Source organism: Oncorhynchus mykiss, chromosome 27 (assembly GCF_057628025.1).
Source record: "Oncorhynchus mykiss isolate SJ-2025 chromosome 27, ASM5762802v1, whole genome shotgun sequence".
Lineage (NCBI taxonomy): Eukaryota > Metazoa > Chordata > Actinopteri > Salmoniformes > Salmonidae > Oncorhynchus > Oncorhynchus mykiss.
The window spans coordinates 18,060,650-18,086,519 of record NC_143048.1 but is presented as its reverse complement, the minus strand read 5'-3'; the positions used below and the strand labels follow the sequence as shown (position 1 = coordinate 18,086,519).

Genomic DNA, 25,870 nt, shown 5'->3' with positions numbered 1-25,870 from the left:
TCTACAGAGTTAAGGATGGTGTTATCTACAGAGTTAGGGATGGTGCTATCTACAGAGTTAAGGATGGTGTTATCTACAGAGTTAGGGATGGTGTTATCTACAGAGTTAGGGATGGTGTTATCTACAGAGTTAAGGATGGTGTTATCTACAGAGTTAGGGATGGTGTTATCTACAGAGTTAAGGATGGTGTTATCTACTGAGTTAGGATGGTGTTATCTACAGAGTTAGGATGGTGTTATCTACAGAGTTAGGGATGGTGTTATCTACAGAGTTAAGGATGGTGCTATCTACAGAGTTAGGGATGGTATTATCTACAGAGTTAGGGATGGTGTTATCTACAGAGTTAGGATGGTGCGTTCTACTGAGTTAGGGATGGTGTTATCTACAGAGTTAGGGATGGTGCTATCTACAGAGTTAGGATGGTGTTATCTACAGAGTTAAGGATGGTTCTATCTGCAGAGTTAGGATGGTGTTATCTACAGAGTTAGGGATGGTGCTATCTACAGAGTTAGGATGGTGCGTTCTACTGAGTTAGGGATGGTGTTATCTACAGAGTTAGGGATGGTGTTATCTACAGAGTTAGGGCTGTTGTTATCTACAGAGTTAGGGATGGTGTTATCTACAGAGTTAGGGATGGTGCGATCTACAGAGTTAGGGATGGTGTTATCTACAGAGTTAGGGATGGTGTTATCTACAGAGTTAGGGATGGTGCTATCTGCAGAGTTAGGGATGGTGCTATCTACAGAGTTAGGGATGGTGTTATCTACAGAGTTAGGGATGGTGTTATCTACAGAGTTAAGGATGGTGTTATCTACAGAGTTAGGGATGGTGTTATCTACAGAGTTAGAGATGGTGTTATCTACAGAGTTAGGGATGGTGTTATCTACAGAGTTAGGGATGGTGTTATCTACAGAGTTAGGGATGGTGCTATCTACAGAGTTAGGGATGGTTCTATCTACAGAGTTAGGATGGTGTTATCTACAGAGTTAAGGATGGTTCTATCTACAGAGTTAGGATGGTGTTATCTACAGAGTTAAGGATGGTTCTATCTACAGAGTTAGGGATGGTGTTATCTACAAAGTTGAGGATGGTGTTATCTACAGAGTTAGGGATGGTGCTATCTACTGAGTTAGGGATTGTGCTATCTACTGAGTTAGGGATGGTGCTATCTGTAGAGTTAGTGATGGTGCTATCTGCAGAGTTAGGGATGGTGTTATCTACATAGTTAAGGGTGGTGCTATCTACAGAGTTAAGGATGGTGTTATCTACAGAGTCAGCGATAGTGCTATCTGTAGAGTTAGGGATGGTGCTATCTGCATAGTTAGGGATGGTGTTATCTACATAGTTAAGGGTGGTGCTATCTACAGAGTTAAGGATGTTGCTATCTACAGAGTTAGGGATGGTGTTATCTACAAAGTTAGAGATGGTGCTATCTGCAGAGTTAAGGATGGTGTTATCTACAGAGTTAGGGATGGTGCTATCTACAGAGTTAGGGATGGTGCTATCTACTGAGTTAGGGATGGTGCTATCTGCAGAGTTAAGGATGGTGCTATCTACAGAGTTAGGATGGTGTTATCTGTAGTTAGAGATGGTGCTATCTGCAGAGTTAAGGATGGTGTTATCTACAGAGCTGAGGATGGTGTTATCTGCAGAGTTAGGGATGGTGTTATCTACATAGTTAAGGATGGTGTTATCTACAGAGTTAGGGATGGTGTTATCTACAGAGTTAGGGATGGTGTTATCTACAGAGTTAAGGATGGTGTTATCTACAGAGTTAGGGATGGTGTTATCTACAGAGTTAGGGATGGTGTTATCTACAGAGTTAAGGATGGTGTTATCTACAGAGTTAAGGATGGTGTTATCTACAGAGTTAGGGATGGTGTTATCTACAGAGTTAGGGATGGTGTTATCTACAGAGTTAGGATGGTGCTATCTACAGAGTTAGGGATGGTGCTATCTACAGAGTTAAGGATGGTTCTATCTACAGAGTTAGGATGGTGTTATCTACAGAGTTAAGGATGGTTCTATCTACAGAGTTAGGATGGTGTTATCTACAGAGTTAAGGATGGTTCTATCTACAGAGTTAGGGATGGTGTTATCTACAAAGTTGAGGATGGTGTTATCTACAGAGTTAGGGATGGTGCTATCTACTGAGTTAGGGATTGTGCTATCTACTGAGTTAGGGATGGTGCTATCTGTAGAGTTAGGGATGGTGCTATCTGCAGAGTTAGGGATGGTGTTATCTACATAGTTAAGGGTGGTGCTATCTACAGAGTTAAGGATGTTGCTATCTACAGAGTTAGGGATGGTGTTATCTACAAAGTTAGAGATGGTGCTATCTGCAGAGTTAAGGATGGTGTTATCTACAGAGTTAGGGATGGTGCTATCTACAGAGTTAGGGATGGTGCTATCTACTGAGTTAGGGATGGTGCTATCTGCAGAGTTAAGGATGGTGCTATCTACAGAGTTAGGATGGTGTTATCTGTAGTTAGAGATGGTGCTATCTGCAGAGTTAAGGATGGTGTTATCTACAGAGCTGAGGATGGTGTTATCTGCAGAGTTAGGGATGGTGTTATCTACATAGTTAAGGATGGTGTTATCTACAGAGTTAGGGATGGTGTTATCTACAGAGTTAGGGATGGTGTTATCTACAGAGTTAAGGATGGTGTTATCTACAGAGTTAGGGATGGTGTTATCTACAGAGTTAGGGATGGTGTTATCTACAGAGTTAAGGATGGTGTTATCTACAGAGTTAAGGATGGTGTTATCTACAGAGTTAGGGATGGTGTTATCTACAGAGTTAGGGATGGTGTTATCTACAGAGTTAGGATGGTGCTATCTACAGAGTTAGGGATGGTGCTATCTTCAGAGTTAAGGATGGTGCTATCTACAGAGTTAGGGATGGTGTTATCTACAGAGTTAAGGATGGTGTTATCTACAGAGTTAAGGATGGTGCTATCTACAGAGTTAGGGATGGTGCTATCTACAGAGTTAGGGATGGTGTTATCTACAGAGTTAAGGATGGTGTTATCTACAGAGTTAAGGATGGTGTTATCTACAGAGTTAGGGATGGTGTTATCTACAGAGTTAGGGATGGTGTTATCTACAGAGTTAGGGATGGTGCTATCTACAGAGTTAGGGATGGTGCTATCTACAGAGTTAGGGATGGTGCTATCTACAGAGTTATGGATGGTGTTATCTACATAGTTAAGGATGGTGTTATCTACAGAGTTAAGGATGGTGCTATCTACAGAGTTAGGGATGGTGTTATCTACAGAGTTAGGGATGGTGTTATCTACAGAGTTAGAGATGGTGCTATCTACAGAGTTAGGGATGGTGCTATCTGCAGAGTTAAGGATGGTGTTATCTACAGAGTTAGGGATGGTGCTATCTACAGAGTTAGGGATTGTGCTATCTACTGAGTTAGGGATGGTGCTATCTGCAGAGTTAAGGATGGTGCTATCTACAGAGTTAGGGATGGTGTTATCTGCAGAGTTAAGGATGGTGCTATCTACAGAGTTAGGGATGGTGTTATCTGTAGAGTTAGAGATGGTGCTATCTGCAGAGTTAAGGATGGTGTTATCTACAGAGCTGAGGATGGTGTTATCTGCAGAGTTAAGGATGGTGCTATCTACAGAGTTAGGGATGGTGTTATCTACAGAGTTAGGATGGTGCGTTCTACCAAGTTAGGGATGGTGTTATCTACAGAGTTAGGGATGGTGTTATCTACAGAGTTAGGGATGGTGTTATCTACAGAGTTAGGGATGGTGTTATCTACAGAGTTAGGGCTGTTGTTATCTACAGAGTTAGGGCTGTTGTTATCTACAGAGTTAGTGATGGTGTTATCTACAGAGTTAGGGATGGTGTTATCTACAGAGTTAGGCTTGATGGGGTGTGTGTAGTGGATATTTTTATAACACATGTCGACAAGGCAAGGGCTACACGTACATGTTTATAAGGGCAGACACACACACACTATGGGATATGGTCAAAGGTAGTGCACTAAATTCAGAATAGGGTGCCATTTGGAATGCAGATCTAAGTGTCTGCCAACCTTTCTTTTTCTCTGAGTGGCAATCTATTAGAGGCACTGTAAATCATGCACTCTCATAATTATCCTATTTGCCCATTCAAAAGCTGTCATCAGTTTTTTTGTCTGTTAATTGCTCTGATGCTCAGCTGTCTTTGAAGTTTGGGTGATGTTGTAACCTCTCTGAGTCTGCTGGAGGATTTAAAAGACATGACCCTATCCTCTCATCTCTGTCTCAGTGTCTGTATAATTGCCCTAACCATTTTCCAGAGCCATATATAGAGAGAAAGTTTGGTGATTGTGGTTTATGTTTGAACATTATAAATATATTCTTCTTTGTATCATTTTACAGAGCTATGATAAACCCTATTTTCCTCTCTCTGTGTCCCTATACAAATCTGATCCTCTCCTCTCCCCTCTCTCTGTCTCCTCTCTCTCTCTCTCTGTCTCCCCTCTCTCTGTGTCCCTATACAAATCTGATCCTCTCCTCTCCCCTCTCTCTGTCTCCTCTCTCTCTCTCTCTCTGTCTCCCCTCTCTCTGTGTCCCTATACAAATCTGATCGTCTCCTCTCCCCTCTCTCTGTCTCCTCTCTCTCTCTCTCCTCCCTATCCCACTACAGACCTATGATAAACCCCTGCTCTGTGTGCCCATGTACTGACCCTCTCCTCTCCCTCTACAGAGTTATGATAAGTGCTTCCTGGGTTCGTCGGAGACAGCTGATGCTAACAGGGTATTCTGTGGTCAGCTGGGGGCCATCTATGTGTTCTCTGAGGCTCTCAACCCAGCTCAGATATTTGCCATTCATCAGCTGGGAGCGGGCTATAAGGTATGTACTGGGCTGACTGAATTAGGTTACTGATAGGTTAGCTTAGGATAGGAATAACTTTAACGGTACATGCACACAGCCTGCTACACATATCAATCTGTGAAATCAATGCTGCTTGCCACAGTTTCCTGTTCCCTGCTACCTGGTGTCTCCATCCAAAGTGCTTTGTTTGTATGTGTCATGTGTCCTAACACTGTATAGGCTGAATGCACAGTGTTCTGTTCTCTGGCTGCCTCTGAAACTATGGTTTGGACTGTTGAACAGACCCAGACATACTTGAACGCTGTGCCTGTCGTTGATCCAGTGTAGTTTGGGACCATAACTAGTCATAGCCTGTCTCATTCAGTCTGTCAGGAGACACCGACAGACAGGGCAGTCTAACAGGGTATAGGAGACACCGACAGACAGTCTAACAGGGTATAGGAGACACCGACAGACAGGGCAGTCTATTAGGGTATCGGAGACACCGACAGACAGGGCAGTCTAACAGGGTATAGGAGACACCGACAGACAGGGCAGTCTATTAGGGTATCGGAGACACCGACAGACAGGGCAGTCTAACAGGGTATAGGAGACCGACAGACAGGGCAGTCTAACAGGGTATAGGAGACACCAACAGACAGGGCAGTCTAACAGGGTATAGGAGACACCGACAGACAGGGCAGTCTATTAGGGTATCGGAGACACCGACAGACAGGGCAGTCTAACAGGGTATAGGAGACACAGACAGACAGGGCAGTCTATTAGGGTATCGGAGACACCGACAGACAGGGCAGTCTAACAGGGTATAGGAGACCGACAGACAGGGCAGTCTAACAGGGTATAGGAGACACCAACAGACAGGGCAGTCTAACAGGGTATAGGAGACACCGACAGACAGGGCAGTCTAACAGGGTATAGGAGACACCGACAGACAGGGCAGTATAACAGGGTATAGGAGACACCGACAGACAGGGCAGTCTAACAGGGTATAGGAGACACCGACAGACAGGGCAGTCTAACAGGGTATAGGAGACACCGACAGACAGGGCAGTCTACAAGGGTATAGGAGACACCGACAGACAGGGCAGTCTAACAGGGTATAGGAGACACCGACAGACAGGGCAGTCTAACAGGGTATAGGAGACACCGACAGACAGGGCAGTCTAATAGGGTATAGGAGACACCGACAGACAGGGCAGTCTAACAGGGTATAGATGACACGCACTTCTGTTGTTGCTAGGTTTTATTAGTATGTCCTGTCTGCATGTACTAGTGGAGTTGCCAGAGAGAAGCTGGCTGTAGAGGCCTGCAGACTGAGCCTACTCTACCAGGCCCCAGGAGGTTGTTAACTAGCGGATTTGGGATCATAATAGCCCCAGTGTGTGTCTGGTCTACTGAGCCTGGTACAGTGTATTCTCTGCTTGTTATCTCAGCTATCTACATCTCTTCATGACAGAGAAGCTCCACTATTTCAGTTCAGTGTAGGTCTCGTCTATTTTAGTGTAGGTCTCATCTATTTCAGTCTAGGTCTCATCTATTTCAGTGTAGGTCTCATCTCTACCCATCTGAATCATCATGTCTGTAGCTAAAAGAGTGATGTGTCTCGCCTTTCATCACTCCTCTATGTCTGTGGCCATTCATTCATTATTCACTCCTCCGTTGAGAGGACCTTCCTGATTTACTGATTAATAACATACCAATTGATGATGCATTGATTGATTAATTGAGCTCCTCTCTCACCTGCCATCCTTAATGGATTGGTTACATTAAGACTGAGTGACTCTGTTATCGATCAGCAACATGTATTAATATATAAATATGACATTACTGCTACTGCTGCTGAGGTATGGATGGCACCTCTAGTTTAGTAGAAGAATGAGCTGTCATGATACAATACCTTATCACATCTCTCTTCTCTCTTCTCCCACTCTCTGTCTGTCCTTATCTCTCTCTCTCTGCCGTTCTCCCATCGCCCTTTCTCTTCTCCTTCTCTCTGTCTGTCTCTCTATTCCTCCCCTCTCTGTAGAGTACGTTTAAGTTTAAGTCGGAGAGTGACATCCACCTGGCAGAGCACCATAAGCAGGTCCTGTATGATGGGAAGCTGGCCAGCTCCATCTCCTTCACCTACAACGCCAAGGCTACAGACGCCCAGCTCTGCCTGGAGTCATCGCCCAAGGAGAACGCCTCCATCTTCGTCCACTCACCCCACGCCCTTATGCTACAGGTTAGTTTCACTACATGCCCTTATCCAGGTACAGATGCTGTCAAATATATTGGCACCCTTGCACTTTACAATTTAGTGCAATGGAGCACAATTATCTGTTTTCTCTTTTTAAAACAGATATAATTTTTACCTAGTTTTTTCAATTTCAACAAATTTTTACAAGAAATAGTGAATCGTGCAAGGGTGCCAATATATTTGACCGGTAACTGTAACTCTCACCCCATGTCCTTATAAAACAGGTTAGTCTCACCCTATGTCCTTATAAAACGGGTTAGTCTCACCCCATGTCCTTATAAAACAGGTTAGTCTCACCCCATGTCCTTATAAAACAGGTTAGTCTCACCTCATGTCCTTATAAAACAGGTTAGTCTCACCTCATGTCCTTATAAAACAGGTTAGTCTCACCCCATGTCCTTATGAAACAGGTTAGTCTCACCCCATGTCCTTATAAAACAGGTTAGTCTCACCCCATGTCCTTATAAAACAGGTTAGTCTCACCCCATGTGCTTATAAAACAGGTTACTCTCACCCCATGTCCTTATAAAACAGGTTAGTCTCACCCCATGTCCTTATAAAACAGGTTAGTCTCCCCCCATGTCCTTATAAAACAGGTTAGTCTCACCCCATGTGCTTATAAAACAGGTTACTCTCACCCCATGTCCTTATAAAACAGGTTAGTCTCCCCCCATGTCCTTATAAAACAGGTTAGTCTCACCCCATGTCCTTATAAAACAGGTTAGTCTCACCTCATGTCCTTATAAAACAGGTTAGTCTCACCTCATGCCCTTATAAAACAGGTTAGTCTCACCCCATGTCCTTATAAAACAGGTTAGTCTCACCCCATGTCCTTATAAAACAGGTTAGTCTCACCTCATGTCCTTATAAAACAGGTTAGTCTCACCCCATGTGAGACTAATAAAACAGATATAATTTTTACCTAGTTTTTTCAATTTCAACAAATTTTTACAAGAAATAGTGAATCGTGCAAGGGTGCCAATATATTTGACCGGTAACTGTAACTCTCACCCCATGTCCTTATAAAACAGGTTAGTCTCACCCTATGTCCTTATAAAACGGGTTAGTCTCACCCCATGTCCTTATAAAACAGGTTAGTCTCACCCCATGTCCTTATAAAACAGGTTAGTCTCACCTCATGTCCTTATAAAACAGGTTAGTCTCACCTCATGTCCTTATAAAACAGGTTAGTCTCACCCCATGTCCTTATGAAACAGGTTAGTCTCACCCCATGTCCTTATAAAACAGGTTAGTCTCACCCCATGTCCTTATAAAACAGGTTAGTCTCACCCCATGTGCTTATAAAACAGGTTACTCTCACCCCATGTCCTTATAAAACAGGTTAGTCTCACCCCATGTCCTTATAAAACAGGTTAGTCTCCCCCCATGTCCTTATAAAACAGGTTAGTCTCACCCCATGTGCTTATAAAACAGGTTACTCTCACCCCATGTCCTTATAAAACAGGTTAGTCTCCCCCCATGTCCTTATAAAACAGGTTAGTCTCCCCCATGTCCTTATAAAACAGGTTAGTCTCACAGCATGTCCTTTTAATATGTGTTTAATTAAGTTACAGTAAACTATCACTGTATTGTTCCCTGGTAGGATGTGAAGGCCATAGTGACCCACTCCATCCACAGTGCCATCCACTCAATAGGAGGGATCCAGGTGCTGTTCCCTCTCTTCTCCCAGCTGGACTACCATCAACCCAACGACCAGCACAACTACCAGCACCATGAGACCCAGCTGGAGACTACCGTCTGGTGAGTACATGAAGTTTCTGACATCTTCAAGTAAGTGTCTGAGTTTTACTATGAGAATGTTGAGAATCAACTTTCTAATTTACCCCTTCCTGCTGATCCTTGTCCTGAAGGTCCAGCGTTGTCCTTATCAGAGCGCTCCACTGAGCCCTGTTCCAATCAGAGCTCAGCCATAATCCTGAATTAGCTCAGTGACAGAGACCACACTGGGGAGAAACACACATACAGCAGCTCTGAGTCAGGCTCTGCTCTGCCTCTGGCCCTCTATCTGGTGCAGCCAGGGCTAAGCCTACTGGGTAGTGTAGTCCCAGCCCTGCCCTGGGTTAAGCCTGATGGGTAGTGTTCCAGCCCAGCCAAGCCAGCTAGTGAACTCTGAGTGACTGCCTATTCTAGTGAGTCTACCACTAAACTAACTGATGACTTAACCTTAACGCAGGGATGCAAAGTTAGGACCCAAACATATGATATGTGATGTGTGATTAACTCTACAATTAACTCTGTAAATTTAAGATTTCCAGATTGTCCTACTAAATTGTGAACGTAAATTAAATCAAACAGTTACTCTATAAATGAGGAATGCATTTACTCAAATCAACTAACAGATGTATTAGTCACGAATGAATTAACACTCAATTACAGTATACATGAAATACATTATACAGAATAAAATCTGCTATACAAATTGATGGAAAGCGGTGTTGGAGGTAAAACATACAACATTATAAAATCCATGTACACAAACAACAAGAGTGCAGTTAAAATTGGCAAAAAACTGACACATTTCTTTCCACAGGGCTGTGGGGTGAGACAGGGATGCAGCTTGAGCAACACCCTCTTCAACATATACAGTGCATTTGGAAAGTATTCAGACCCCTTCACTTTTTCCACAGGTTTATTCTAAAATGGATTCAATAAAAATAATTCCAGATCAATCTACACACAATACCCCATAATGACAAAGTGAAAGCAAGTTTTTAGAAATGTTTGCAAATGTAGCTCGAAGGAATTGTCCGTAGAACTCTGAGACAGGATTGTGTCAAGGTACAGATCTTGGGAAGGGTACCACATTTTTTTGGCAGCATTGAAGGTCCCCAAGAACACAGTAGCCTCCATCATTGTTAAATGGAATAAGTGTGGAACCACCAAGACTCTTCCTAGATCTGGCCAACCGGCCAAACTGAGCAATCGGGGGAGAAGGGCCTTGGTCAGGGAGGTGACCAAGAACCCAGTAGTCACTCTGACAGAGTTGTTCTGTGGAGATGGGAGAACTTTCCAGAATGACAACCATCTCTGCATCACTCTACCAATCAGGCCTTTCTAGGAGAGTGGCCAGACGGAAGCCAGTCCTCAGTAAAAGGCACATGACAGCCCACTTGGAGTTTGCCAAAAGGCGCCTAAAGCACTCTCAGACCATGAGAAACAAGATTCTCTGGTCTGATGAAACCAAGATTGAACTCTTTGACCTGAATGCCAAGCGTCACGTCTGGAGGAAACCAGACACCGCTCATCACCTGGCTAATACGGGGACGCATGGTGGTGGCAGCATCATGCTGTGGGGATGTTTTTCAGCAGCAGGGACTGGGAGACTAGTCAGGATTGAGGGAAAGATGAACGGAGCAAAGTACAGAGAGACCCTTGATGAAAACCTGCCCCAGAGCCCTCAGGAGCTCAGACTGGGGCGAAGGTTCACCTTCCATCCGTACAACGACCCTAAGCACACAGCCAAAATAATGCAGGAGTGGCTTCGGGACATATCTCTGAATGTCTTTGAGTGTCCCAGCCAGATCCCAGACTTGAACCCGATCGAACATCTCTGGAGAGACCTGAAAATCGCTGTGCAGCAACGCTTCCCATCCAACCAGATAGAGCTTGAGAGGATCTGCAGAGAAGAAGGGGAGAAACTCCCCAAATACAGGTGTGCCAAGTGTCATACATAGTAGTGTCATACATTTGCAAAAATTTCTACAAACCTGTTTTTGCTTTGTCATTATCGGGTATCGTGTGTAGATTGATAGGGAAAAAATTATTTCATCCATTTTAGAACAAGGCTGGAACATAACAAAATGTGGGAAAGTGATTCTACAACCACCTAAAAGAAAGCAATTCCCAAACCTTCCATAACAAAGCCATCACATACAGACATATTAACCTAGAGAAGAGTCCCCTTTAGCAAGCTGGTCCTGGGGCTCTGTTCACAAACATAAACAGACCCCACAGAGCCCCAGGACAGAAACACAATTAGACCCAACCAAAACATGACAAAAATATAATTACTTGATACTTCGGAAAGAATTGACCAATAAAACAGAGCATCATGGAATGCTATTTGGCCCTAAACAGTGAGTACATAGTGGCAGAAAACCTGATCACTGTGACTGACCCAAACAATTAAAGAAAGCTTTGACTATGTACAGACTCAGTGAGCACAGCCTTGCTATTGAGAGAAGCCGCCATAGGCAGACCTGGCTCTCAAGAGGGATACCTAGTGAGTTTTCCAAATGAATGTATTCAACCGAAATGTGTTTTCCACGTTTAACCAGAGAGGTGCCTTAATTGACATCCATGTCTTCGGCGCCCAGGGAACAGTGGGTTAACTGCCTTGCTTAGGGGCAGAACAACAGATTTTTACCTTGTCAGCTCAGGGATTCAATCCAGCAACCTTCCATTTACTGGCCCAATGCTCTAACCACTAGGCTACCTGCCGCCCCAAGAGAAGACAGTATGTGCACACTACCCACAAAATGAGGTGGTAGCTGAGCTTCACTTCCTAACCTCCTGCCAAATGTATAACCATATTAGAGACGCATACAGTATTTCCATCAGATTACACAGACCCACAAAGAATTCGAAAACATGTCCAATTTTGATAAATTCACATCTGTTGGGTGAAATACCACAGTGTGCCATAACAGCAACACGATTTGTGACCTGTTGCCACAAGAAAAGGGCAACCAATGAAGAACAAACACCATTGTAAATACAACCCATATTTATGTTTTTTATTTCCCCTTTTTGTACTTTAACCATTTGCACATTGTTACAACACTGTTTAAAGACATAATATTACATTTGAAATGTCTCTATTCCTTTGAAACTTTTGTGAGTGTTTACTGTTAATTTTGTATTGTTTATTTCACTTTTGTTTATTATCTATTTCACTTGCTTTGGCAATGTAAACGTATGTTTCCCATGCCAATAAAGCCTGTTGAATTGAATTAATGCCATTAATCGTGATTGACAACACGGTGGGCTGTCGCCAGCCAGTTGCATACGTAGTCTGTGTCCAGAGTCTAAGAAGGTCATCATCTCTCCCCACTACACTGGCTCTTGTCCTGCAGAGCTGTGTGCTCATCACTGTGTCCTTGTGATGTGTCTGGGCCTGGAGAGAGTCCCTCTGGAGGATGGGAGGAAAGTGGATTAGCGAGTGTCAGAGAGAGCCTCTGTCATACTGCCAAGACACAGTCACTCTGCCAGGACAGGCTTTAACTGAGGGACCCACTACGAAGACGGTAACTGACCCCAATGCAGCAGTAAACAGCCCCTCCACTTCTTCTCAGAGGACACCATGTCTTTGGCATTAGAGACTGATAAAAGGACTAGGATGGGCTGGGGCTACAATATGAGGTTTGGAGCAGGAGCTAGGAGATTAGGCTGGGGCTAGGAAATTAGGCTGGGGCTAGGAGATTAGGCTGGGCTAGGAGATTAGGCTGGGCTAGGAGAGAAGGCTGGGGCTAGGAGATTAGGCTGGGGCTAGGAGAGAAGGCTGAAACTAGGAGATGAGGCTGGAGCTAGGAGAGAAGGCTGGAGCTAGGAGAGAAGGCTGGAACTAGGGGATGAGGCAGGGGCTAGGAGAGCATGCTGGGCTAGGAGATTAGGCTGGGGCTAGGAGATGAGGCTGGGGCTAGGAGAGAAGGCTGGGCAAGGAGATTAGGCTGGGCTAGGAGATGAGGCCGTGGCTAGGAGAGAAGGCTGGGCTAGGAGATTAGGCTGGGCTAGGAGAGAAGGCTGGGGATAGGAGATTAGGCTGGGGCTAGGAGAGAAGGCTGGGCTAGGAGATTAGGCTGGGCTAGGAGATTAGGCTGGGCTAGGAGAGAAGGCTGGGGCTAGGAGATTAGGCTGGGCTAGGAGATTAGGCTGGGCTAGGAGAGAAGGCTGGGGCTAGGAGATTAGGCTGGGCTAGGAGATGAGGCTGGGGCTAGGAGAGAAGACTGGGGCTAGGAGATGAGGCTGGGGCTAGGAGATGAGGCTGGGGCTGGGGCTAGGAGAGAAGGCTGGTGCTAGGAGATGAGGCTGGGCGCTGGGGATAGGAGAGAAGGCTGGGGCTAGGAGATGAGGCTAGGCGCTGGGACTAGGAGATGAGTCTGGGGCTAGGACATGAGGCAGGGAGCTGGGGCAAGGAGAGAAGGCTGGGGCCAGATGAGTCTGGGCCTAGGAGATGAGTCTGGGCCTAGGAGATGAGTCTGTGGCTAGGAGATGAGGCTGGGAGCTGGGGGGTTAGGATATACAGTCTCTAGCTGATTGCTGACTTCCTCAGAAGATGACCTTGAATTAGCCTATCCTCTGTCTGTCTCTCTCCAATTCTGCTGCTGCCTTATATAATTTTCCCTCTCGACTACCTGACTGGTAGGATAATCAGAGGAACAAGGTTTGCCTAGAGATGGTAAAGGAGAATCTACACTACTGAGACACAGACAGCCCCAGGACCACCATACTGTATGATATAATGATGGTATTGCACAGTAGAGGAGCAATTTATCTACATTTTGACACATTTGGTTTTTTATTTGCGTACTCCTGCACACCTCCTGATGTGTGTCCATATCCTTATAAACCTGTGTGTATGTGTGTTGCAGTGCCACCCTCCTGGTGTTCCTGGTTGACCTGTTGAAGAGCTCAGTGGCGATGCAGGAACAGATGCTGGGAGGGAAAGGATTCCTTGTAATCGGGTTTCTGCTGGAGAAGGTAGAAACTCTAACCTAAACCATAAAGCACACTGGAGATAAGGCATGGACTCTTTGTCATCTTCCATAGTTTTGAATGCTGCTTTGCTTTGATGTTGTGTCTATATGGGTTTTTAATGATCCAATCAATCAATCAATCAATCAAAATCAATCAATTAAATAAATACTTCATACCTTGTACCTCAAATGGCACGCTATTCCCCATATAGTGCACTACAGTTGACCAAATCTACAGGGTTTGGTTTGGCCTAATTGTCACGATTGTCGTTTAAATAAGTGGACCAAGGCGCAGCGTGAGTAGAGTTCCACATATTTATTACAGTGAAACTTAAAACAATAAAGAACTAATGAACGTGCAGTACGTAGCGCACATAGGCACTAAACAAAACAATATCCCACAACGCAGATGGGAAAAGGGACACACTAAGTATGATCCCCAAAACGATATTCAGCTGTCTCCAATTGGGAACCATACTCACACACCAACATAGAACTATAATAACTAGGAAAAAAAACCTAGTCACGCTATTACACCATAGAAAACCCAGAGGGCTCTCTATGGTCAGGGCGTGACAGTACCCCCCACAAAGGTGCGGACTCCGACCGCAAAAAACCTGAACCTAGATGGGGTGGGCAACTAGCGTCGGTGGCAACAAGCGTCGGTGGCAGCTCCGGTGCGGGACGTAGCACCGCTCAGACCGCGGATCCGGCCATGAAGTCAGGCTGAATGCCGTGCCCGGACCGGGCAACAGCTCAGAGGAAGACTCCGGCCATGGAGCGGGACTGGACGCCGTGCCTGGACTGAGAACCAGTGCAGAGGAAGACTCCGGCCATGGAGCGGGACTGGACGCCGTGCCTGGACTGAGCACCGGTGCAGAGGAAGGCTCCGGCCATGGAGCGGGACTGGACACCGTGCCTGGACTGTGCACCGGTGCAGGAAGCTCCGGGCCGTGAACTGTCGCTGGAAGCTCTGGGCTGTAGACCATCGCTGGAGACTCAGGGCTGGTGACACGCTCTTCAGGGTTAGTGCGGGGAGCTGGCACAGGACGTACCGGGCTGGGGAGGCGCACTGGAGGCCTGGTGCGTGTAGCCGGCACAGGTTTCACCGGACTGATGACATGCTCTTCAGGGCGAGTGCGCTGCAGAATACACCTAACCAACATCTCTCTGCGATCTCCCTCCTCCAATTGCTCCATCGACTCCCAGACGGTCTCTGGCTCTCTCCTCGGCTCAGCCGACCGCCCCTTGTGCCTCCTTCCCAAAAAATAATTTGGGGTTGCCCTTGGGCTGTTTGTGGCTGTGGACCCCGGCGTCGTCGCTGTCCTCCTATACTCCTGGCGATTCCCGCCAAGGAATGGTCTCGCATCCACCCAGTATTTCCTCCCATGTCCAACTCTCCTTTACCTCCTGGGCACGCTGCTTGGTCCTGTAGTGGTGGGATATTCTGTCACGTTCGTCGTATACATAATGAGTGGACCAAGGCGCAGCGTGAGTAGAGTTCCACATATTTATTACAGTGAAACTTAAAACAATAAAGAATTAACGAACGTGCAGTACGTAGCGCACATATGCACTAAACAAAACAATATCCCACAACGCAGATGGGAAAAGGGACACAATAAGTATGATCCCCAAAACGATATTCAGCTGCCTCCAATTGGGAACCATACTCACACACCAACATAGAACTATAATAACTAGAAAACCTCCCTAGTCCCGCTCTGACCTATTACACCATTAGTGTCATGCCCTGACCCCGAGGGCTCTCTATGGTCAGGTATGACACTAATAGAGCTCTGGTCAAAAGGTAGTGCACTATATAGGGAGTAGAGTGCAATTTAAGTTTACCCGTTCTTACTTTCTATGGTGTGCCAGGCAACAGCTGATGACAGTTATTTATAGATTGATATCTTTCAACCAATGTCCCTTAATATTCTGTAGTTCAAAAGCCTCTTTACTCCTCACTCTCAGTCCAAGGATATCAGAAAAGGACCAGAATTAGATCCATGGTTCTGAAACAGACAGGGACACAACAGGGCATCAGCCAGTCAGATGGACTCTGTAATGCTGTTTGAAACATGGAGCCCAGTAGGCCTCGGACTGATAAGATCAAACCACAGATCAAAGAACAGAGCAGAGAGGCACAGAGGTGAGGAAGAGATTTGGAAGAAGAATCCACTTTGTGTTTTGAAGGGTATGTCGTCTCACTGCTTCCCCAGCCAGCTGCTGTCAGGCTGTGTCCAAAATGGCATCCTATTCCCAACATAGTGCACTTCTTTTGACCAGAACCCTATGGGGCCTTTTTGGATGCAGACAGACTGTCCTGTAGCATCCTGACATCTATCCATCAGAGTCCAGCAGAGCCCAGATCTCAGGGCCAAGAACAGGTGGCTGTAACAGGGGCCCGACGGGGGAAGCACTTTATCCCTCTCTCTCTCTCTCTCTGTCTCTCTCTCTTTCTCTCCTCTCCCTCCCGCTGCCAACTCTCACACACTCACACCATCCTACCATCTGGTTTAGATCTGTTTATACCACAGCTAGAATATTAGGAGAGACTACCTGTACCTGGTCAGGAGACATTTTGACAGACAACAATAATAACAGAAAGACTCCTGGATGCTCAGTCAAATGCTCTCAAACTTGGCTTGTTTGGTGAAATGTCTATACATCCCAGTTGATTACTTCAAAATGGTGAAACTCCTCGATGGCACTGCCCATGCTAAAACAGGCAAGTGAACCCTCTATTCAACTCTATGGTTGGCTTATTATTATTGATTGATTGATTGGTTGACTAGGTTGATTGATTGATTGAATATCCAGTGGTCTGACCATTCCCTGTGCCCTCAGTCCTCCAGGGTCCACATCACTCGTGCGGTCCTGGAGCAGTTCCTGTCCTTCGCTAAGTACCTGGATGGGTTAACCCATGGAGCGCCACTCCTCAAACAGCTCTGTGACCACATCCTGTTCAACGCAGCCATCTGGATACACACCCCCGCCAAGGTAAGCCCTGCCCGACACCCCCACCATGGTAAGCTCCATCCTCACACCACCACCCAATCTGGTTCCACTGGGTCCAGGTAGCTCCATGGTAACCCACCTGAGTTCTGACTCACTGAAGACTGTTTAGAGCGTTACTCACTTCTACCATGATCCATTATGTAACACAACAGGGTCCTGATATTAGTGGATATTTTCTCCTCTGTATTGAAGGCTGCACCACTGACTCAGGTTTACTGCCAGCTGTCACAATCAGCTCCTCAACCCTGAGAAGTATTGAAAGTCAAAGAGGGAAAACACATAATAACCCATGAAGAAGTGGATGAGGCGGATCAGAGGAGCTGGGTTGTGTGGAGAATCCATTCTCCTCACTGACACCGCCCCTGGTGGCTCTTATGAATAAACACACAACAGCTGAGGGGAAAAATGTCTCAGGAGTTGTGGTTGAGAGAGTCTCTGGAGGACATCCTCTGACCCCCACACACACTCCTCTCACATTGAGCAGAGAGAGAGCGAGAGAGATTGTTGTTACTGTGTTCCCGTGGACAATATTGATTATTATTATTTTAATTATGTTAATATTGTAAATCTCCAAAGTAAACTCTGGCAATATGTTCAATGTTACGTCATGCCGATGAGAGAGAGAGAGAGGGAGAGAGAACTGGCTTGGAGCACTTTTAGATATCTCCTCTCTGTTAGATGGAGTAAATGCTGTAGAGGGACTGTGTAGGATTATAGTCCAGTCTATTGCTAATTACAGAGGCTGTATTAATGAGCCTGAACAGAGCACAGCGGAGAGACGGAGAGAGAGGAGAGGGGGGTGATGAGAGGAGGCTATTATAGTGGGTTCTAATGAGTGTGATGTATGGTGAGCCACAGCAGCCTGTCTCGCTCTCTGTTCTACACCTGCATGGAGGGTGATGGACTCAGCTCAGCTTGAACCTCTTTAATTCCGTTCACAGCCTTAATGTAATACTTTGAGCAGCCTGGAGTGGGTTATAAATGATTATACCTGATAGCGATATTAATGTAGAATCACTGGGTTCATGGTTTGTTTGTTTGTGTGTGTGTGCGCGCATTCATGCGTGTGTGTACTCGCATTCATGCGTGTGTGTACTCTCCCCTCAGGTCCAGCTCTCTCTGTACACATACCTGTCTGCAGAGTTTATCGGCACAGCAACCATCTACAACACCATCCGTCGTATTGGGACTGTGCTGCAGCTGATGCACAGTCTGAAGTACTACTACTGGACCTGTAACCCTGAGGCCAGCAGTGGCATTACACCTAAAGGACTGGGTAAACACACACACACCACTCACACACCACTCACACACCACTCACACACCACTCACACACCACTCACACACCACAGGTCCAGAGATGACAGGCATCTCCTCTCTGTGTAGTAACAGGCTGCCATGAGGCGGCTGTCTGCTGTGTTGGAAGTCAAAGTCACCCTGAACTGTCATGTCTTCTTCCTCTCTCAGATTTTTCTCTCTGAAACTATTTAGAAGGCTCCGAGGGCCAGGTTCTGATACAGACCTACAGTATATGGTTGGAAGCAGTACTGTATGTATCCTACAGGTCAGGTTAGAACAGTTCTGATGAACCTGGTCTTTGTCTCAAATGGCATCTTATAGGGCTCCAGGCAAAAGAAGTGCACTATGTAAGGAATAGGGTGCCATTTGGAGAGAAGTGCAGTTTATTCCACAGAGGAAGTAGATGTGTATTAACTGTGTAATGAATTGTTGATGCAGCAGCTTAGCCTCTATTGACAGAGTTCACATGGTTAATGATTGCTCATGAAGCCCAGAAAACAGCAAGCAGCATGAACATTAATCAGCAGTAGGCTGGAGAATGTTGCCAGAGCTACAGACTAGTCCTATATGAAATATTGAGGAGAGCTACAGTACAGATCTATGTGAAGTAGGATACCGAGTGTGTTTGTCTGTTGAAGGGAGAGTTTTATATAGAGACAGCTCTGGAACGTTCTGCTACGTTTCTATTCTGATCTGGGGAAGGGTTTGGACATTCTGGGCAGTTTTTACTGATGTTGATGAATAATAGATATTGTGTTTGCTTGTTTTGGTTGTTCTTACTAATGTCATGGCCTGTTTTGCTTTAGTATGTGTTGCAAAAACAGTGAGACAAACAGTACTAGTGTATAAGATATTTGTTGAAGTTCGTAGCCATGTTCTGTTTGTTGAGGTTAGTAGCCATGTTCTGTTTGTTGAGGTTAGTAGCCATGTTCTGTTTGTTGAGGTTCGTAGCCATGTTCTGTTTGTTGAGGTTCGTAGCCATGTTCTGTTTAAGGTTCGTAGCCATGTTCTGTTTGTTGAAGTTAGTAGCCATGTTCTGTTTCTTGAGGTTAGTAGCCATGTTCTGTTTGTTGAGGTTCGTAGCCATGTTCTGTTTGTTGAGGTTAGTAGCCATGTTCTGTTTGTTGAGGTTCGTAGCCATGTTCTGTTTGTTGAGGTTAGTAGCCATGTTCTGTTTGTTGAAGTTCGTAGCCATGTTCTGTTTGTTGAGGTTAGTAGCCATGTTCTGTTTGTTGAGGTTCGTAGCCATGTTCTGTTTGTTGAGGTTAGTAGCCATGTTCTGTTTGTTGAGGTTCGTAGCCATGTTCTGTTTGTTGAGGTTAGTAGCCATGTTCTGTTTGTTGAGGTTAGTAGCCATGTTCTGTTTGTTGAGGTTAGTAGCCATGTTCTGTTTGTTGAGGTTAGTAGCCATGTTCTGTTTGTTGAGGTTAGTAGCCATGTTCTGTTTGTTGAAGTTCGTAGCCATGTTCTGTTTGCTGAGGTTCGTAGAACCTGGAGGTTACGTTATGATCCTTCTATTTCCATTAGATCTGTTTTTCCTTTCTCTCAGAGCACTGTGGTGTTGCCTGTAGATAGGGAGAGGGAATGGGAGGAAGATTTAGAGAGATATAGGGAGAGAGCTAGTAGATAATCAAGTGTTCAATTATAAGAACAAAGAGATGGTGGTTGGAACGGAGCTGCTGTTGCAGGTACACTCTGGCTACATCCTAAATGGCACCCTATTCCCTATATAGTCCACTACTTTTGACCAGGACCCTTAGGTAAAAAGTAGTGGACTATGTATGGAATGGAATGTAGGTAATAAGGTGCCATTTGGGACGCAGACACACTTTGTCTCTGGAAATGTTGCTGCTGGTTTCTCTGGGAGTCTGTAAATAGAGAGCCATCAAATTAAACCAATGCATCAACCTCTCACACACAGCCACTGCAGTGCAGGCTCAATTTCTCTCAATCCCTAACATGCGCTCGCACACACACACAATCTCTCTCTCTCTCGCCCTTGCACTCTCTCTCTCGTTCTCGCTCTCGTGCTCTGTCTCTCTCTGAATTATTATGTTAGACACACAGTCTGTTGGTCCTGCTCCTCTTATGTAGTCACATCCTCTGAAGTCACATTTCTAATTTCAGGTCACACTCCCAGCGTCTGGAACTGATCCATTTGGATAAGAGCCGTAACAATATTTTCTACATTCCAAGTGGCACCCTATTCCCTACGTAGTGCACTACTTTGACCAGAGCCCTATAGGGCACTATAAGGATTAGGGTGCCATTTTGGACACAGAATATTGTCTCATCTTGCACATGGCTGAGAACCTGTGTATCCTCCCAGTGAAAACATAGCGTATTGATCAACCCTGTGAAATATTATCCAAAGCTATTACTGCCTGCTTTATCTGAACCAAGCCAAGGGTGAAAGTAAAATTGGTTCAATTTCCTAAGTCTCTATAATAGGATGTGTGTAGGAAGCACACGGTCATGATTGCTATGGGATTAATTACCAGTCGAGTCACACTGACTCACTGTAGCGAGGAGGAGAAAAAGGATTTCTGCATTAATAACACAAACATAAATCATGTATCAATAAAGTGAACCGTATACTCCTCCTGCCCAATACGCCCGGGGCAGGTTGACTGAACCAACCAATGAGAGCCTGAGGATCAACAGTCCATGAATGTAATTGGTTGTGATTAAGTTGGATGCAGCATGTGGATGCAGCATGTGGATGCAGCTGTGTTGTTAAGGATGCTGTTATCTACGACTTGTTCTGTCCCTGTACTGTGTTCTCTGACAGCAGAGGACTATCCTCACTCTGGGAGATACATTCTCATATGTCTTGTGTAAATGAAAGCTTGGTGTTATTGATCTCTCTGTGGCAGAAACCTGTCCACGTACACTATATGTAGAACAGTATGTTGACAACCTTTCAAATGAGTGGATTCGGCTATTTCGGCCACAACCGTTGCTGACAGATGTATAAAATGCAGCACACAGCCTTGCAATCCCCATAGACAAACATTGACAGTAGAATGGTCTTACTGAAGAGCTCAGTGACTTATAATATGGCACCGTCATAGGATGCAACCTTTCCAACAAGTCAGTTTGTCAAACCTCTGCCCTGCTAGAGCGGCCATGGTCAACTGTAAGTGCTGTTATTGTGAAGTGGAAACATGTAGGAGCATCAACGGCTCAGCCTCGAAGTGGTAGGCCACACAAGCTCACAGAACGGGACCGCAGAGTCCTGAGCATTGTGCTGGGCTGCAGCTGTAATCAATAACCAACCGTCTGTAACGTGTCATATCTCATATCTGGTCAGTCATCTGGGTTTGGCAGTGTTATGCATACAGCACCCTGTTGACTTGTACTGCGCTCTGTACATTTCTGATAGCGATGGATCGTCTCCGAGATGGGAAGTCAACATCAGACTTGTGTGTATGTGTGTGTGCACGTTACTGATCCCAGTGATTCGGTCTGTGTTTGTCCTCAGATGGTCCAAGGCCCACCCAGCAGGAGATCATCTCTCTCAGGGCTTTCATGTTGCTGTTCCTTAAACAACTCATCCTCAAGGTACTGCACACACACACACACACACACACATACATACACACACACACACACACACACACACATGCACCTCCACACCAAAACAGTTTATCTCCACCAGAAAGGCATCATGGGTAATTGCTCTGGAACCATTATGGTCCAATCAGCATGCAGGTTCAGGTCCGTCCGTGTCGTGTTCAAATCAATTGCTTAGCTTCAACAACATGACAGCAGGCTCCATTTCTGCCACAACTACCACCCCCAGCAGCCTAGGCCTGCAGCCTGGGGCCACTACGGAAATAAGCCGAATTTAAACAAAAGAGAGAAAATGGCTACTAATAAAAAATATCTACAACCCTGAACGGCATCAGCTACATGCGTACACACACACACACACACACACACACACACACACACACACACACACACACACACACACACACACACACACACACACACACACACACACACACACACACACACACAGCTCAAACAGCAATTAACTTCCAATCTGTTCCTGCAGAGAGTCTGGTTCCTCCTCAGAAGTGTCTAAACTTTACATCACTGTAAACAACAACAGGAGACTGGGGAACGAACACGGAACGTGCTGCAATATTATAGTAATTTCACAAACCAGGATTTGTCAACTGGTTCCAAAATTAGAATCATTATCCATCAACAGCATAGCTCAGGCCTACGTTTATCTCCTGGATACTGGCATACAAACACTCTGGCGTTAGCTTTAGTATATAGCAGACCTGCCAGTGTTTACTAAGCAATCTAAGGCAGTTTCCCATCTGTTTCTGTTAATAGTAGGAACACATTGTTTCTTTGGTCAGTGTGAAAACGTGTGTGTCGTTTCTTAGGACCGAGGTGTGAAGGAAGATGAGCTGCAGAGTATCCTGAACTACCTGCTAACCATGCATGAGGTGAGTTTCAAGCCCCCATGGTTCTGTGCTGTTAAACATTTTTTTTTTTTTACCAATATATAACTTGGCAAGTCAGTTAAGAACAGATTCTTCATTATAATGACGTCTTATCCTGGCCAAACCCTGAATACGCTGGGCCAATTGTGCAGCTCCTTCAGAATCACGGCCGGATGGGATTTAGCCTGGTTTCAAACCAGGGACTGCAGTGACAGCTCTTGCACTGAGATGCAGTGTCTTAGACCACTGCACCACTCAGGAGCAGTAGTTGTGTAGGGTTGTGAGGTCTGTCCATTGATGATGGTCTGTCCATCTACTGTATGGAGCTATAATCTCTCCAACTCTCTCCCTGTCTCCCTTTCTCTATCCCTCTCCATCTCTCACCCCCCTCTCTCTCCCTTTCTCTATCCCTCTCCATCTCTCACCCCCCTCTCTCTCCCTTTCTCTATCCCTCTCCATCTCTCACCCCCATCTCTATCCCTCTCTCTTTCTTTCTTTTTCTAATTCTCTCTCTCTCTCTATCTATCTATCTATCTATCTATCTATCTATCTATCTATCTATCTATCTATCTATCTATCTATCTATCTATCTATCTATCTATCTATCTATAGGATGATAATATCCATGATGTTCTTCAGCTGGTAGTGGCTCTGATGTCAGAACACCCAGCCTCCATGATTCCAGCTTTCGACCAGAGGAACGGCATAAGGTACACACACACAGCCCTTGGGGAACAAAGCCCCCTTTCTGTTGATGCACAAAATGCATGTAATAACATCACATCTCTAACACTGGAGCCAGTGTTGTGAATCTACATGATACCTGTTGAATAATTCACATATTCTGTAAGAAGAAATCTACATAGAAATGATATTAACATATTCATTTTTATTTCAGACACTGGTGATCAAACATACTGTATGCCCTGTGTATTCTATGAAATATACATGTATATCAGCTACTGACTCCTGCGGAGTTCTCAGAATCTTCACTGCAGGAAATGGAATGGCTCAGTTTTGATCAGGAAAATAATTTAGTTGTCACTCCGACACACAGACTCTCAACACAGACAGGGAGGTCTTTCCCTGCACACCCGACTAGTTCAGCCTGGTTTCATTGTCTGCGTCCCACCACTCCATTCCCTTTATAGTGCACAATGACCAGAGCCCATAGGGGACACAATCATTAACATGTCTACATGTGACTCATATGTCTCCTGTCCTGTTCCAGGGTGATGTACAAGCTGCTGGCCTCGAAGACTGAGAGCATCAGAGTCCAGTCCCTCAAAGTCCTAGGATACTTTCTCAAACACCTGGGACACAAGTGAGTTATTATCCCTCCCTCCCTCCCTCCCTCCCTCCCTCCCTCCCTCCCTCCCTCCCTCCCTCCCTCCCTCCCTCCCTCCCTCCCTCCCTCCCTCCATGAAAGACTGTCCCCAAGAGAGGTCTGGATCTATGAAAGACATTCGCTTCTCCCTTCTTTTCATTCTTCTGTTCACACCTCTTCTCTTCTTCTGTTCACCTCCTCTTCTCTTCTTCTGTTCACACCTCTTCTCTTCTTCTGTTCTCCTCTCTTCTCATTCTTCTGTTCACACCTCTTCTCTTCTTCTGTTCTCCTCTCTTCTCTTCTTCTGTTCACACCTCTTCTCTTCTTCTGTTCACCTCCTCTTCTCTTCTTCTGTTCACACCTCTTCTCTTCTTCTGTTCACCTCCTCTTCTCTTCTTCTGTTCACACCTCTTCTCTTCTTCTGTTCTCCTCTCTTCTCTTCTTCTGTTCACACCTCTTCTTCTGTTCACACCTCTTCTCTTCTTCTGTTCTCCTCTCTTCTCTTCTTCTGTTCACACCTCTTCTCTTCTTCTGTTCACCCCTCTTCTCTTCTTCTGTTCACCTCCTCTTATCTTCTTCTGTTCACAACTCTTATCTTCTTCTGTTCACCTCCTCTTCTCTTCTTCTGTTCACACCTCTTCTCTTCTTCTGTTCACCTCCTCTTCTCTTCTTCTGTTCTCCTCTCTTCTCTTCTTCTGTTCACACCTCTTCTTCTGTTCACACCTCTTCTCTTCTTCTGTTCTCCTCTCTTCTCTTCTTCTGTTCACACCTCTTCTCTTCTTCTGTTCACCTCCTCTTCTCTTCTTCTGTTCACACCTCTTCTCTTCTTCTGTTCACCTCCTCTTCTCTTCTTCTGTTCACACCTCTTCTCTTCTTCTGTTCTCCTCTCTTCTCTTCTTCTGTTCACACCTCTTCTTCTGTTCACACCTCTTCTCTTCTTCTGTTCTCTCCTCTTCTCTTCTTCTGTTCTCCCCTCTTCTCTTATTCTGTTCACCTCCTCTTCTCTTCTTCTGTTCTCCCTTCTTCTCTTATTCTGTTCACCTCCTCTTCTCTTCTTCTCTTCTCCCTTCTTCTCTTCTTCTGTTCACCCCTCTTCTCTTCTTCTGTTCACACCTCTTCTCTTCTTCTGTTCACCCCTCTTCTCTTCTTCTGTTCTCCCCTCTTCTCTTCTTCTGTTCACCTCTCTTCTCTTCTTCTGTTCACCTCTTCTTCTCTTCTTCTGTTCACCTCTCTTCTCTTCTTCTGTTCACCTCCTCTTCTCTTCTTCTGTTCACACCTCTTCTCTTCTTCTGTTCACCTCCTCTTCTCTTCTTCTGTTCTCTCCTCTTCTCTTCTTATGTTCACCTCCTCTTCTCTTCTTCTGTTCTCTCCTCTTCTCTTCTTCTGTTCACCTCCTCTTCTCTTCTTCTGTTCACACCTCTTCTCTTCTTCTGTTCACCTCTCTTCTCTTCTTCTGTTCACCTCTCTTCTCTTCTTCTGTTCACCTCCTCTTCTCTTCTTCTGTTCACCCCTCTTCTCTTCTTCTGTTCACCCCTCTTCTCTTCTTCTGTTCTCCTCTCTTCTCTTCTTCTGTTCACCCCTCTTCTCTTCTTCTGTTCTCCTCTCTTCTCTTCTTCTGTTCACACCTCTTCTCTTCTTCTGTTCTCCTCTCTTCTCTTCTGTTCAACCCTCTTCTCTTCTTCTGTTCACCCCTCTTCTCTTCTTCTGTTCACACCTCTTCTCTTCTTCTGTTCACACCTCTTCTCTTCTTCTGTTCTCCTCTCTTCTCTTCTTCTGTTCAACCCTCTTCTCTTCTTCTCTTCTCCCTTCTTCTCTTCTTCTTTTCCCACCTTCTCTTCTCTTCTTCTCTTAAAATAAGTTTTGTCTGAAGCGTAAAACTGTCCAGGGACTTCTAACAGGGTTAGTGTGTGTGTGTGTGTGTGTGTGTGTGTGTGTGTGTGTGTGTGTGTGTGTGTGTGTGTGT

The 25,870-nt window shown here is 45.3% G+C and overlaps 1 protein-coding gene across 4 annotated transcripts in view; it reads left to right on the top strand.

Annotated features, from left to right (window-relative positions):
* The window catches only part of LOC110507646 (neurobeachin), a 340,890-nt gene that overhangs the window by 70,217 nt on the left and 244,803 nt on the right, over positions 1 to 25,870 (top strand). For all 4 annotated transcript variants that reach the window (XM_036965229.2, XM_036965231.2, XM_090224708.1 and 1 more), the window contains exons 8-17: positions 4,711 to 4,857; positions 6,866 to 7,063; positions 8,682 to 8,839; positions 13,690 to 13,798; positions 16,645 to 16,797; positions 17,923 to 18,091; positions 21,599 to 21,678; positions 22,521 to 22,583; positions 23,193 to 23,290; positions 23,812 to 23,904. In XM_036965229.2, coding sequence (XP_036821124.2) covers positions 4,711 to 4,857; positions 6,866 to 7,063; positions 8,682 to 8,839; positions 13,690 to 13,798; positions 16,645 to 16,797; positions 17,923 to 18,091; positions 21,599 to 21,678; positions 22,521 to 22,583; positions 23,193 to 23,290; positions 23,812 to 23,904 — 1,268 coding nt within the window. The remainder of the gene's footprint in view (positions 1 to 4,710; positions 4,858 to 6,865; positions 7,064 to 8,681; positions 8,840 to 13,689; positions 13,799 to 16,644; positions 16,798 to 17,922; positions 18,092 to 21,598; positions 21,679 to 22,520; positions 22,584 to 23,192; positions 23,291 to 23,811; positions 23,905 to 25,870) is intronic.